Source organism: Pan troglodytes, chromosome 5 (genome assembly GCF_028858775.2).
Source record: "Pan troglodytes isolate AG18354 chromosome 5, NHGRI_mPanTro3-v2.0_pri, whole genome shotgun sequence".
In the NCBI taxonomy this organism is placed as follows: Eukaryota; Metazoa; Chordata; class Mammalia; order Primates; family Hominidae; genus Pan; species Pan troglodytes.
The window spans coordinates 140,944,913-140,959,841 of record NC_072403.2 but is presented as its reverse complement, the minus strand read 5'-3'; the positions used below and the strand labels follow the sequence as shown (position 1 = coordinate 140,959,841).

General features: G+C 33.4%; 1 protein-coding gene across 4 annotated transcripts in view; it reads right to left on the bottom strand.

Moving 5' to 3' along the window:
- Positions 1-14,929, bottom strand: part of LAMA2 (laminin subunit alpha 2) — a 634,923-nt gene that overhangs the window by 449,563 nt on the left and 170,431 nt on the right. For all 4 annotated transcript variants that reach the window (XM_016956287.4, XM_054686299.2, XM_054686300.2 and 1 more), the window contains exon 3: positions 14,495-14,607. In XM_016956287.4, the coding sequence (XP_016811776.1) occupies positions 14,495-14,607 (113 nt within the window). The remainder of the gene's footprint in view (positions 1-14,494; positions 14,608-14,929) is intronic.

The following is a 14,929-nucleotide window of genomic DNA, read 5'->3' as shown; positions in this document are numbered from 1 at the left end:
ATTTTGTCAGATAATATGCTGATTTTTGTTTTTAAAACTGTAGATAAAATAAATATTTTTTCCCTTTCCATTTTCTCTCAAAGACAACCACCATAAAAGCTGGATAAAATACTAAAAACAGCAGTTTGAAGGCATCAGCAAGCAACCAAGGCAGCCAGACTTAAGTAAAGGGAAGCAAATTAAGGTAAGCTAGCCATTTTCCTCTCAGGGTACTTTTACTGATTTGCTGACAGTTGAATAGGAGGTTATAGAGAAAGCTACATCTTAGCGTGTTCAGCAATCTCACAGGATAAGAAGATAAACATTAGAATTCAGGGCTATGAAGTCAGCTAGGATGTGAGGGACCATAATTCATAGAGAAATGAGACCTACATTCTTCACAGCTTTTGCCTTCAAGAGATTTGCCAATTTCTAAGTGGTGAAGGAGCCAGAAGATAAACATCATGCAAAAATGAACTCATGAGAAGTGAAAAACTAAGAAGATCCTTGGGAAGTCTCACAGAGTTGGGAAGACAAACTTTGGAGTTCAGAGTCAGCCAAGAAAGAAAGAGTGTAGTAAACAAGTCGGGGTTTCCATTGGAGTCCTGAAAGTCTATCCCTAGAACTAAGGGTAAACTAGAAACAACCATCAGAATCTCTAACTAAGCTACAAAACATTTGAGTTGCTGACTGAATCAAAGCAACTTGCCTCTACACTAACTTGACAGAATGAAAATAAATCATTTTAAGAGAAAAATAACATCTTCCAGAATTTTTATAAATTTTCAGACACATACATTATTTAATCAAAAACTATCAAGCTTGTCATAAAACAGGAATGCATGAAAAGACAATAGAAACAGACTCCCAGTTGTTTCCAACGTCAGAGTTATCAGACATATAATTTAAAATAACTGTTATTAATATGTTCCAGATGACTAAGTGGAGAGATATTTGGAATCTAATTTTTTTAAAGTATCAAATGGATATTCTAAAACTAAAAAATAAAAATACAAAAATTAAGAATCCAGTAAATGTATGTAATAGAAGATTGAATCTAGCAGAAAAAAGGGATTATTTATACCAAACAACAGGTCACCCAGAAAATGTACAGACTGAGAAACCTCAAAAGAAGAGAAGACAAATGAAAAGAAGCCATAGAATACATAATGAGCACGGCAAACAGTCTAGCAGGGATGTGACTGAAGTCTTACGGAGAGTGGAGAGAAAGAATGGACAGTAACAACATTCGAGAAAATATCGGCTAAGAATTTTCCCAAACTGGTGAAAGACATTGATCCACAGAATCTAGAAGCTTTTGAATCCCAAGTAGTATTAATACAAATAAAATCATTCCTAAGTACATTGTGGTAAACCCCTGAACACCAAAAGCAAAATAAAAAAAAAATAGCCTTCAATGGAGTGAAAGGAAAAATGATCTTGTTTCCAAGAACCAGCAATAAGACTTTCCACTTACTTCATGATAGAAATAATGAAAAACAAGTAATAATGATAGGATATATTTAGAGTGCTGGAAAAAAACAAAACAAAACAAAATTCCAACCAGGCAAGAAATTCTACTTTATACTCAGTGGAAAATAAGTCTCAAAAGTAAAGAAAAGTGAAAAAACAAACAAACAAAAGATGAGAGATTTATCACTAGCAGGCCTTCATTTAAAAAAGGCAGAAAAGAAATGGGATACTTTCTTGATGGAAGTATACTAACAGAAATAAATAAATAAACAAAGTATACTAACAAAAAATAAACAAAAAAAGTTAAAGGTGTTTAAAATTAGATGAATACTGCATGTTTATGATGGTAACAATTACTTCCTATGGAGTTTAATATATACATAGAATTAAACATATGAGAACTATAGAATTAAATCTGATAGGGAGGTGGGACTGAGGTAAAATATTACAAAGTTCTGATAAATGAAGGATGCAAGTTACCATATTTATGGTAATTAGTATGAGTAATAAAAGACTTCACAGAAGACAAGCTAATGAAAGAAGAAATGGAATAATTAAATAGGGAAAAACCTTTAGTATTCCAAAAGTAAGAAAGTTATGAGGAAGAAAAATTAGCAAAAGATAAGACACACAGAAAACAGATGAGAATATGGTAATTTGAACCCATATATCAGTATAGTAACACTAAATGTAAATGAATTAAGTATCCAATTTAAAGGAAAAGATTATTAGATTAGTTAAATAAACAATTCAAATTTATGCTGCACACAGAAGATACACCTTAAATATAAGTACACTCAACATATGAGAAAACCTATATCATGAAAACACAGAAAAAAAAGGAAGCTAGTGAATCTACATACAAAAGTACACTCTAAAGCTAGAAGTACTGCTGGCAGTAGTATTAAAAAGGTGGTTAATACAAAAGAGTTAATACAAAATTTAAATTATTAAATTTAATAATCCTAAATTCGTATGTCTCTAATTTAAAAGTATCAATATATATAAATATAACTCACTGATATATTTGTAGTACTGCAACCAACAACTACAGAATCTGCATTCTTTTCTTTGCTTTTTTTTAGACAGGGTCTGATGTCCAGCTCTGTCACCCAGGCTGGAGTGCAGTGGCGTAATCTCAGCTCACCACAACCTCTACCTCCTGGGTTCAAGTGATTCTCCCACCTCAGACTCCAGAATAGCTGGGACTACAGGCACACACCCAGCTAATTAGTTTTGTAGTTTTGTTTTGTTTTTTTTTTTTTTTTGGTAGAGATGAGGTTTCACCACGTTGCCCACACTGGTCTTGAACTTCTGGGCTCAAGCCATCCGCCTGCCTTGGCCTCCCAAAGTGCTGGGATTACAGGAGTGAGCCAGGGCAACTGGTCCACATTGTTTTCAAGTCACTGCCATATGTTAGATAAAAACAAGTCTCAAAAAGTTTAGTCTCAAAGAATTGAAAATATACCGACCATAGTGGAATTAGTGAGGAAAGGAATAACAACAAAAACAAAACGATTAGAAAAATACTCAATTGTTCAGAAATTAAGCACTTCACTTCTATATAACTCAGAGGCCACAGAAAAATTTACTATGAAAATTAGAATATATTTTAAAATAAATGATAATGAAAAATACAATATATCAAACTTGTAGAAGGCAACTAAAGCCCTATGTAGAGGCAAATTGTAGGCTTTAATAAATATATTAGGAAAAAAGAACTGAAATATTAATAACATAGGTATCCATTTCAAGAAACTAAGAAAATGTAGTAAACTAAAATAAAAAATAACGAGAAGTAAAAAACAAGACATATAAGAGCAGGATTCAATACAATATAACAATTTCACGATAGAGAAAATCAATCAAGCCCAAAACTGGCTATTTGAAAAGACTAATGAAATTATGAAGATCTATTAAAGCTGTAAAGGAAAAACAAAGGTTACACAACAATATCTGGAATAAAAAAAGGGCATCACTACAGATCATTGTAAAGTAAAAGATGATAATGATATATCACTAACAACTCATGTCGATATATTTGAAAAATTAGGGAAGTGGATCAATTTCTTGAAAAGCCCAACTCAACTAAACTGAAAATATAAGAAATGAAAACTCCAGTGAGTTCCACATTTATTATAGATATGGAATCTGTGACTAAAACCCATGCACAGAGAAAACTCCTAGATCACATGGCTTCACTGGTGAATAGAAGTTAGAATACTGGTTACTATTAGGGGAGAAGGCAAGATAGTGATTGGAAAAGGCAGGAGGGAAGTTTCTGGGTTGCTGGTTATCTTTGTCTCAGTAGTAGTTACTTGGGAAGGTTCATTTAGCAAAAATTCTCTGAGACTTTTATTTGTCACCTTTTCTGTGTACATGCTTCGCTTAGATACACACAGATCCACTGAAAATGCATGTTTCATTAAAAGACCAACACTGCCAAACTAGACAAAACGTCAAAACTTCACTATATGCCATTAATGAGACATATCTAAAATGGAAAGTTGCAGAAAGGTTGAAATTATTAAAATAATTAAAAACTGTAAATAATAACAAGATTGATATAATTAAAATAACATAAATCAGAAAAGCTTTTAAGGAAAGAGCATACTAGTAGTAAGTAAGGTTACTTCTTGGTTAAAAATTTAAGTAATCTGGAGGATATCATAACAACAACAGACGAGTAAAGAAGCTGTTACAAAAGAGTTTCAATGCACAAGTGACACTTTTTAAGCTTTCTCCATAGAAATATTAATGTCCATAAAGTGCTAAAAATATATTAAGTAAAATAGTATTCTTAGGTGATATACAAAGTGAACCTTAGGTATCATTTTAATATCCAGTAAAGTATTTTTGAGCTTTTGTTTTGTTATTTTCCATTTTTCACATTACAACTTAGCCCATTTATTCTCCATTATTTTCAATGTGGAAGACCAAAAGTAATATTTTCTGAGTATCACCTAAAGTGCAGCAGTGTGCTATGCTCTTTGCCTATAACACATCACTTTATCCTTATAATATCCCTCGTAACAAGGAAGTGGGCCTATTTGCTCCATTTTACACTAGACCAAATTGAAGAGCATAAAAGTGGGACAAGTTACCTAAGGTAAATGTACTAAACTAAGTCATAGGTAAAGAAATGGAATCTGGGCACACTTATAGCTCCTCCTTTCTCCTTAGTCTCACTCCAGCCTTTTTTTGCCATGTTTGTATTTTAGAGATTTGGGTAATATTGGAAACATATCTTATCTATGAATCAAAACATACATGCTGTCTCACAATTCAAATATGTAGTCAATTTCTAGAAAAAGTCTTATATATAGGTACATATAAATACATATAGCTAATACATTAGTACATATAATATAATTGTATATAATTATATATTATACAATATTTATCACATTTTTATTATATTGTATATAATTATACATTATACAATATATTATCTATATTTTGTATATTTTATTATATATAAACACACTTATTTACAATTATATTAGTTCTATGTACTAACACATTATTATTGTACAATTATATATATAATCAAAAATAAGAAATGAAACTTTCCTCATACCCTCTCCCAGTCATTATCTTCCCTCTCCTTGTAACAATAACCAGTATTCTAACTTCTATTCACCAGTGAAGCCATTTGACTCAAGAATTTTCTCTGTGCATGGGGTTTTTAGTCACAGTTTCAAGATCTATAATAAATACAGTCTCTTCATTATTTTGTAATTCCTTATTTAAAAACAAATAATATAATTGTTTTTAATTCCTTATTTTTAAATAAATAATTGTATATTAGTTATATATAATATATATAACAAATATGATATACATAAGCATAATATGTAAGTAAAAATTTAAACTCTAAGAATAAAATTGGAAAATACACAGTATTCCACCAAAAGGATGAAATGTGGATGTTTTGTGTGTGGAAGTCATCAGGCAGCTGTGAAAACTGCCCACATTCAATCTATTTTAGAAAGTCTTGTTCAGACTTTCCATAACAGAATTCATGTGGTTTCAACATTTTAACAGCTCTTTCCTCACAGATTTTTTAACAGATCTCCTCTCTATGTATTATTGTTCTTTTTTTTTAAATAAACAATCATCTAATTTATTCCATGACTTCAAGAAGCATTTTCTAGGGCAGTCATCTTGACTCTATTTGAAATAGGATCTGGGTCTCCAAAATGTTTACGTTTTCATGATATTGCTAGAATTTGGTTTATCAACATTTTAGATCAAAATACTTATCCTACATTTACACTCCTGTTTAAACAGCATCATTGTATGGCCTTTTTTCCCTTTCTTTTATACTAACTTGTTCTATGAGGAAAAAATACAATGTCAAGCAGAAAACAAAAAATGACAGTCCCAGACTTCTCTGTTACAAAAGAAGAGTTAAAATAATTAACATCTCTTTTCCTAAATAAAGCTGTAAGTGTGGTAAAGTCACATAGTGACAGATACAACTGAAATTTAGAATACGCTTAAAAGCAGAGTAAGAACATGCATAAGAACTGGAGGAAAATTTACTTCACGCTTTCTATAGACTGAATGTTTCTGTTCCCCTAAAATTCATATGTTGAAATCCTAACCCCTAATGTTATGGTATTAGGTGATGGGGATTGGGGAGGTAATTAGGTCATGAGGACAGAGCCCCCAAGAATGGAATTAGTACCCTTATAAATGAAACCCCAGAAAGCTTATTTGCCCCTTCTGCCATGTGAGGCTACAGCAAGAAGAAGGCCATCTATGAACCAGGAAGCAGACCCTCACCAGACATTGAATCTGCCAGTGCTTTGATCTTGGACGTCAAGCCTCCAGAACTATGAGAAATAAATTGCTGCAGTTTATAAGCCACCTCATCTGGTACTTTGTTATAATAGCCCAAATAGACTAAAACAATGCCATTCAACCTTAAAGGAAATTTCATAATTAGAAAAAGTGCAGTGTGTTTTATCATAAGAAGCACAGTGAAATCACTTAATCCTTTAATTCTCAGATTCAATAAGATTCTTAAATTATGGATTGGTGGTTTGTACTAGTTATTCATTCAATCATTTATTAACTTAATACAAACGCATTGAATGCTTCCTATATGTTGGGCACTATTCTAAGTGCTTAGAAAGCAATGATTACAACAACAAATAGCTCCACGCACAAAAAAATTGCATTTAGAAAGATAAATATTCAACTGAACAGTAAAATGTACATAGTAAGTTAGATGGTGATATATTTTATGGAGAAAAATAAAGCAGGAAAGTGGTTTAGGAAGTGGACAGGCTGGGAGCTGCAATTTTAAATAGAGTTGTCAAGGAGGCCCTTGTTGAGAAGGTAACACTTGAATAAAAACCAAAAGGAGGTGAGGAAACAAGCTACATTGAAATTGAAGAAAATAATTCTAGACATAAGAAATATCAAGTGCAAAGGCCCTGAGGCAGGTGTGAGTGTTCAAGACATAGTGGGATGACCAGCTGGGCAACTGAGGAAGAGAGATCAGATGAGGCCAGAGATGAAAAGAGGTGAGGAAAAGGTCCTTAAGGCCTTGTGGGTCATTGTGCTTTTCCCACTGAATGTGATGGAAAACCAGTAGAGACTTTTAGTGGAAAGTGTTGTGTGATCTGTACTAATAAGATTTCCACTTTTAGTGGAAAGTGTTATGTGATCTGTACTAATGAGATTGCTGTGACTGCTGTGTTGAAAGCAGACCAAAGGGTAGACAAACGGAAACCAATTAGGATGAACATTTTCTTCAATATAGACACCAAAGCTAGCTGTCACCTTTATTAATGATTTTAAAAGTCAGCACAAATTCATTTAAAGGGAAAATATATTTTCTAATTAACCACAGATTCTACTTGTGATACTGAACAAATGATCTTAAAAATCTATATACAACTAAAGCAGGTAAAGAACTGTGATTTTAACTATATTCTGTTGTACTTAAACAAGGTATACTCAGGTAAGGTATAATCTACATTTGGAACATGTATATTATAATCTCTTCTGTGTTAGTTTGGTATTCACCAATTTAGCAGTGACCCAAATAGTACCAACAAAATAAATTCAGTGATTTGAAGAGCAGCCATGTTGATTGTTTCCCTGGTTATCCAGATGTGTTTCAGTTTAATGTAATCTCATTTGTCTATGTTTTATTGTGTTTCCTGTGCTTTGGGGTTTATATCTTTAAAAAATCATTGCCCGGACCAATGTCATGGAACTTTTCCCCTGTGTTTTCTTTCAGTAGTTTCACAGTTTCAGTCTTTAATTCATTTAGAATTTGAATGGATTTTTTATATGGCGTGAGATAAGGGTCTATACTCATTCTTCTGCATGTGGACATCTACTGCTCCAAACACCCTTAATTGGAGAGACAGTTCAATCCCATTGTGTGTTCTTGGCATCTTTGTCAAAAATCAATTGACCATAAATGCTTAGATTTATTTCTGGGCTCTTATTCTATTCTGTTGGTCTATGTATCTGTTTTTAAGTTAGCAGCATACTGTTTTGATTACTACAGCTTTGTAGTATATTTTAAAGTCAGATAGTGTGATGCTTCCAGCTTTGTTCTTTTTGCTCAAGATTGCTTTAGCTATTCAGCACATTTTGTGGTTCCATAAAATATTTAGGATTTATTTTTATTTCTGTGAAAAACGTCATTGGAATTTTGACAAGAATTGCACTGAATCTGTGGATCACGTTGAGTAGTATGGACATTTTAATAATATTAGTTATTCCACAAAACACAGGATGTTTTCCCATTTATTTGTGTCTTCAATTTATTTCATCACTGTTTTACAGTTTTCAGTGTACCAGTCTTTCATCTCTGTATTAGTCTGTTTTTACACTGCTGATAAAGACATACCTGAGACTGGGCAATTTACAAAAGAAAGAGGTTTAATTGGACTTATGGTTCCATGTGGCTGGGGAAGCCTCACAATCATGGTGGAAGCTAAGGAGGAGTCCTGTCTTACATGGATGGCAGCAGGCAAAGAGAGAATGAGGAAAATGCAAAAGCAGAAACGCCTGATAAAACTACCAGATCTCATGAGACTTTTCACTACCACGAGAACAGCATGGGGGAAAACACTCCCATGATTCAACCATCTCCCACCAGGTCCCTCCCACAACACATGGGAATTATTCGAGTACAATTCAAGATGAAATTTGGGTGGGGACACAGAGCCAAATCATAGCAATCCTCTTGGTTAAATTTATTACCAAGTTTTTTATTTTTCTTTTAGCTATGGTGAATGGGATTATTTTATTGATTTTTTTAAAGATAGTTCCTCGTTAGTTTATGGAAATGTTGCTAATTTTAGTATATTGATTTTGTATCCTGCTAATTTACAGAATTTATTAGTTCTAACAGTTATTTTGGTGGAGTCAGGATTTTCTACATGTAAGATTATGTCATCTGCAAAAAGAGACACTTTACCTTTTTCTTTTTCAATTTTGATGCCAATTTTATTTCTTTTTTTGCCTGATTTCTCTGGCTAGGTCTTCCAGTATTATGCCAAATAGAAGTGGTGCAAGTGGGTATCCTTGTCTTATTCCTGATCTTAGAGAAAAACCTTTCAGCTTTTCACTATTGAGTATGATGTTAGCTGAGGATGTGTCATATACAGTCTTTATTATGTTGACGTACATTCCTTCTATAGCTAATTTGTTGACAGCTTTTATCATTAAAGAATGTTGAATTTTGCCAAATGCTTTTTCTGCATCTATTGAGATGATCATATGATTTTTGTCCTTCATTCTACTAATGTAAGGTATCACATTTATAGATTTGCAAAGGTTAAACCATGGCATCCCTAGTAGTGATCCCACTTGATCACAGTGAATGATCCTTTTAATGTGCTGCTGAATTTGGTTTGTTAGTATTTTCTTGAGGAGTTTTGCATCTATGTTCATCAAAAATATTGATCTGTAATGTTCTTTTCTTGCAGTGCCTTTGGCTTTGGTATCAGGCTAATGGCTGGCCTCATAAAATAAGTTTGGAAGTACTCCCTCATCTTCAGTTATTTGGAGGATTTTGAGAAGGATTGGTATTAGTTCCTTAAATGTTTGGTAGAATTCAGCAGTAAAACCATCAGGTTCTGGGCTTTTCTTTGATAGGGTATTTCTTATTCCTGATTCAATCTCCTTACTCTTCATTGATCTGCTCATGTTATCTATTTCTTCATGATTCAGTGTTAGTAGGTCTAGGAATTTTTCCATTTTTTCTAGGTTATCCAGTTTGTTGGCATATAATTGTTGAGAGTAGTCACTTATGATCCTTTGTATTTCTGAAGTATCAGTAGTAATGTCTCCTCTTTCAATTCTGATCTTTTTTCTTAGAAAGTTTAGCTAAACTTTTGTCAATTTAGCTTATCTTTTCCAAAACCCAAGTGACAGTTTTGCTAATCTCTTCCATTGTTTCCCTAGTCTCTATTTCATTTATTTCTACCCAGACCTTCATTATTTCCTTCTTTCTGCTACTTCTAGGCCTAGTTTGTTCTTTCTTTTATCTTTTCTTCTTTTTTTTTTTTTTTTTTTTTTTTTGCTTTCTTGAAGTGTAACCTTAGGTTGTTAATTTTAGATCTTTCTTCTTTTTGACATAGGTATTTATTACTATAGCCTTTCTTCTTAGAACTGCTTTTGCTTCTTCTTATCAGTGTTAGTGTGTCCATTCTCATTTGTCTCAAGTTATTTTTAAATTTCTCTTTTAATTTTTTCTTTATCCATTGGTTGTTTGGGAGTATGTTGTTTAATTTCCATGTATTTGTGAATTTTCCAAAATTCCCTCCTTGTACAACACATCCTTTAATCAGTAATCAGGAATCAGTAAGAAGAGCATGAGGAAAGAATTGACATGAAAGAATAATGACCTTCCTTCAAGACTGAAAATTGGATCACCTTTAATATGTTTAAATGATTGTTAAAACTTGAATATATAAAGTATTTCCACGTATTTTATGTTTTATTATTGCAGAAATGTTTAACCATTACATTAATGATTCTAGGCTTTAGAGAAAAATCATTTTATACTATTCACATGGATTCTAAAAGTATAGTAATATTTGCATAGAAATAGTAGTTTATCCTCCTCCTAAAACATAAATTCCAGTTAAAACTGTTAACTTGTCCAAACAAATTTTTCTCTGCAAGATCAGTGAATAAAATATTTAGGTTAAGAATATGTGGAGTGTGATCTCTGTAGCTGTAAGATAATCTTGTTTGGTAAACGCATTCTTAGTTTTGAGGGATAGACCAGGAAGAGAAGTGAATTGCTTATTGAGGAGAAGAAGACTCCTAGTTAAGACATGAGCTTAACTAATTAATGGCATTCCTGGATTAGCCAGGAGTGAGTATCACCTCAATATGTGTTTGAAAAGTCTACTGAAAAGCTGCCCCCTCTGTTTTACCCCGCCTGCCAATCAGCTTTCTTCTGAAACAAATCAAAGGGCATGATGGAGATAATGGCTAGATTTTAAAAGAAATAAATAAAATCAGACATAATGACATATTCTGGTGAAATCTGGTAGGAAAAAGACTAAAATAGAATGTTTTAGACATCTTATTAACGTTTGAGTCCCTATTACTGTCTCCTTTAAATTGTTGTATATTTTTGTTCGCAATTATATTGAGTTTTTATATACATGTCACTGGAACAGTTAAGCTTTTCTTTAAGTTCATGCTGACTCTAGATCCTTTTAATAGCTGTAATTGTGAGATGGAATTTAGTTGCTATATTGCCATTATCATTACTTTAATTTTCTTGCCAAGATATTGTAATATTTAGTCTGCTAATCTAGAAGTTGAGGCACAGCATGATTAAATCACTTGCTCAAAATATGCTATGAGTAAATAGAATGAGAAAAGTTAATAATCCCTTAGTAATACGTATCTAAGAACAATCTACTTATAAAATAAGTAGCTACTTTCTTCCAAACAAATTGCTATTTTTTCTAGTGCTTATCTTGAATGTTAAAATGTAAAAAAAAAAAAAAACCCACTGTAATCTATAGTGATTTAATCAAATAAATGCAATCGTTTCTGTTATGTTTAAGATACTAATTTATAAAAATGTGTCACAGAGGAGCCAAGCATTTATCAACAACAATACTGGCACTTGTTGAAATTTATACAAAAGAAGAACTAATAAATGGTCAAGTCTCTTGCTGAATAAATGACAAACAAACATTTAGTGATATTTACCTATTCATTATAATTTTACTGCCTTTTAATCCCAGTTGGATAATAGCTCATCTTATTTTGAATAACCTATTAATCCTTCATGCAGTAGGTAGAAAAGACAGAAGCTTTGCCATTTTAGAGGCACACTAGAGTATACTAGAAAATGAGGGTTCTAGTCCCCTGCTTTATAACAAAACAGGTTGTTGGCTATATTATCCCATAGAAGCCAGGAGAAGATAGTGCAATATTTCTTGAACCTGAACTACATTTGGAGCCCTTGAAAATATATAATAAAAATTATCCTGAGCTCCCTAGGATTATGTCTTCAGATACCCATTAGAAAAGATAGTGTATTTGGGTCTGGATTCAGACTATTCATGTTGCCCCAGCCCTGCCCATAATAAGCTTTAGAAAGAAGGCCAAGTCACTGAACTTTTCTAAAGCACAGTGTTCTTCAACTATGCAATAGGAATATAAATATTAGCTGGTTTATTCAGGATTATTGTGAGGAGTTACATAATAAGAATGTCCACATTTTCTCTGTTGCCAATGTAGTACAATATACCATCCATAGCTGAATGAGTATTATAAACATGTCTCACAGTTTGTTATTCCAAAGCCTGAGGCCAAATTGGAAGTCTGAAGCTCTTTCTTGTTTGAGAAGTTCCATCACGAAACTTGATTACAAAACCTGTTTAACTTTTCACATCATTAAATAACTGACTAAATTAAAATCTTGAGTCAAGTAGAAATAAGGATTTATTACATTTTTATAGATTACTTGAATTCCCCTTCTTCTACACACACAGTAGGTTGATTTTCAGGAAATAGAAAGCTGGAATAAATAAGGATATGGATGGACACCATCCTGGAATATGGGACAATTTGAACACATATGCTCTGTACCAATTCCACTTGGTGAATTTCAGACTTTGGAGTCAGGTAGACCTGGGTTATATACAGAATTCTGGCACTTTGTTATGATGAATGAAGCATAAAATATGTCTTGGCATATTCACTCATCTTACCTCCATTAAACTAAATGGGAGGAAGAGAAAACAGAACGACAAATCCACATAATTCTTAAGATACTGTGTGGGAATGGATGAGTGAGTATGCAAAGTAAATTTAGGAAAATATCAATGACATCACTGAAAAATAGGCTTTCAGGTAAACTCTCTGACTTGCTGAATTGATAAAAACAGGCAAGTTAGAAATGATTTAGTAAAAACTTGTGGTTGCGCCATCCAGTTGTAAATTAGGAGGGGAAAAATGCTGCCATGTTTGATAACAGGTAAATAATATTGCTGTTGAGCTCAAAGAGTACTATAAGTGATTTGTGCAAATTATATTAATAATTGACCCCATTGTTCTATGTGCAATCTAAAAGAATAAATGGAGAGTAAACCAGAACAATAAAGCATCACTATTTATTGATTGCCTGTCACTGGAGATGACCTGAGTCAATGCACAGCAGACTCACTCTTGATTGGGAGACTAGACTTTCAATGATCACATGAAGGGGGAGAACTCTTGTGACCAATAAAGGACAAAGTTGTCTTTATCAGGAGTGGTACGCAGTCCATTTTGAGGCTAAGATCCCCAGGGGATTCATGCACAGGATTAATTTTCCTAAAGCATGATTGATCAGTGTGGTAGCTTGCCCTGCCATTCTCTGATAGTGCTCTGAGACTTCCTGAGAAATATTATTAACTCAGGACTGACATTCAGCTGCTGTATATTAGTGAGGGTAGAAATAAGTCCATGCCATTTGGTGATATAAGCTGCAGCACTGAGCCCCTGCCGCCACCAGTTCCTCATATCCCGAGGAGGCCCATATGGGTGGAAGGCAGGTCTACCGTGCAATCCGCCAGCTTGTTTGCTCCAGCCAGCTTTCTGTGGCTCTTGAATATATGCAGCCCTCACCAAAATGAACCTAGACACTGGAGGAGGGAGATTGTACTCATGCTGGTGGCAAATGGCATCCATTAGGAAAATGTCTTGTGCTGATCTGGCCCACTGGCTGGGGGCTTCCCCACACAGTGACAACTTATAAAAACCATGACCTTTACAGTGTAAAGGTCATTAACTATCCTGACCATCTGTCATTAACTATCCTGACCATCACCCCTGCACATTATTTAGGCATATAAATAGGATGGAATGTGGCATTTGTCCACTTTCCATCCTAATTGCAAGCCTAAATAATTTGAGGTGCTGGCGATTCCTGATTAATAACTTCAGCCTGACCTGAATATTGTGAAGAGAAGGAAGAAAGAGATTAAGCATAGAAGGCACCCAGGCCTATGCAAGACAAACTTGAACAACTTCCGGCATCAATTTTGTATAACTACAAAGCTTGTTACTTCATTTAGTCACCCAAGTTTAATTTGAAAGCAACTGTCACAACTTTCTCAACTCTCAGTAATGAGAGGCAATTTGCTCAAGAGCCTTGTTATCCAAGAACCTTTAAGTGCACACACCATCAGCACAGTGGGAGCAATGTATTATTTTAAAAGTTAAAAATGATACTATTATAGTTTTGTTATGTAAAATTTTATTGATCCATATTTTCATCATTAAGTCCAGCTAGCTAAAACAGAGTTAGCACCTAATTCATTTCTAAGCTCTTCACATGCTTCCATGTGAGTTGTGCTTTAGAATTAAATGCCGAATACTTGTAAATAACAATATGCCATATGAATAGGACCCTTTGTTCATCTTATCAAGAAAACAATGGAGAGTGATAAGAAAGAGTATCCTTTCACCCACAAACCACTAACTAAACAAATAGCAAATGTAAAATGCAATTTCAAAAGTGGAAATGACAAAAAAAGAGGAACTATACCTGCTGTAAATCCAGTGTAATTGTCACATAATGGTATTCGATTCCATTCTTAATACTGGGACTCTGCCACCAAGTGTTCTTTCCATCAATAGCATTTGTAATCGGGTGTCTCTCTATTGAGTTAGCAGCATCATATGAAAGGAAGAAGAAAAGATCATATAACCAGTTTATAGCTTTTTCTTTAAAGTAAAAAAAAAACTGTTAAAACAATCATCATGTGAATATCAAACATTAAAATAATACAAAAGGAGAGTAATTCAGATTCTCAACAGAATTTCTTCAATGACAGCTGTCTCATAGCACCATACAAGGTAGCAGGAAATGTTTAAATGCTTAGGCTGCAGGGGAATGAGCTGGTCAGCACTCTGGCCATTAACCAAAATGGGCAACTTTAAAGGTAACTACAGAAATTAAGTATAAAGATATAATGTTAAA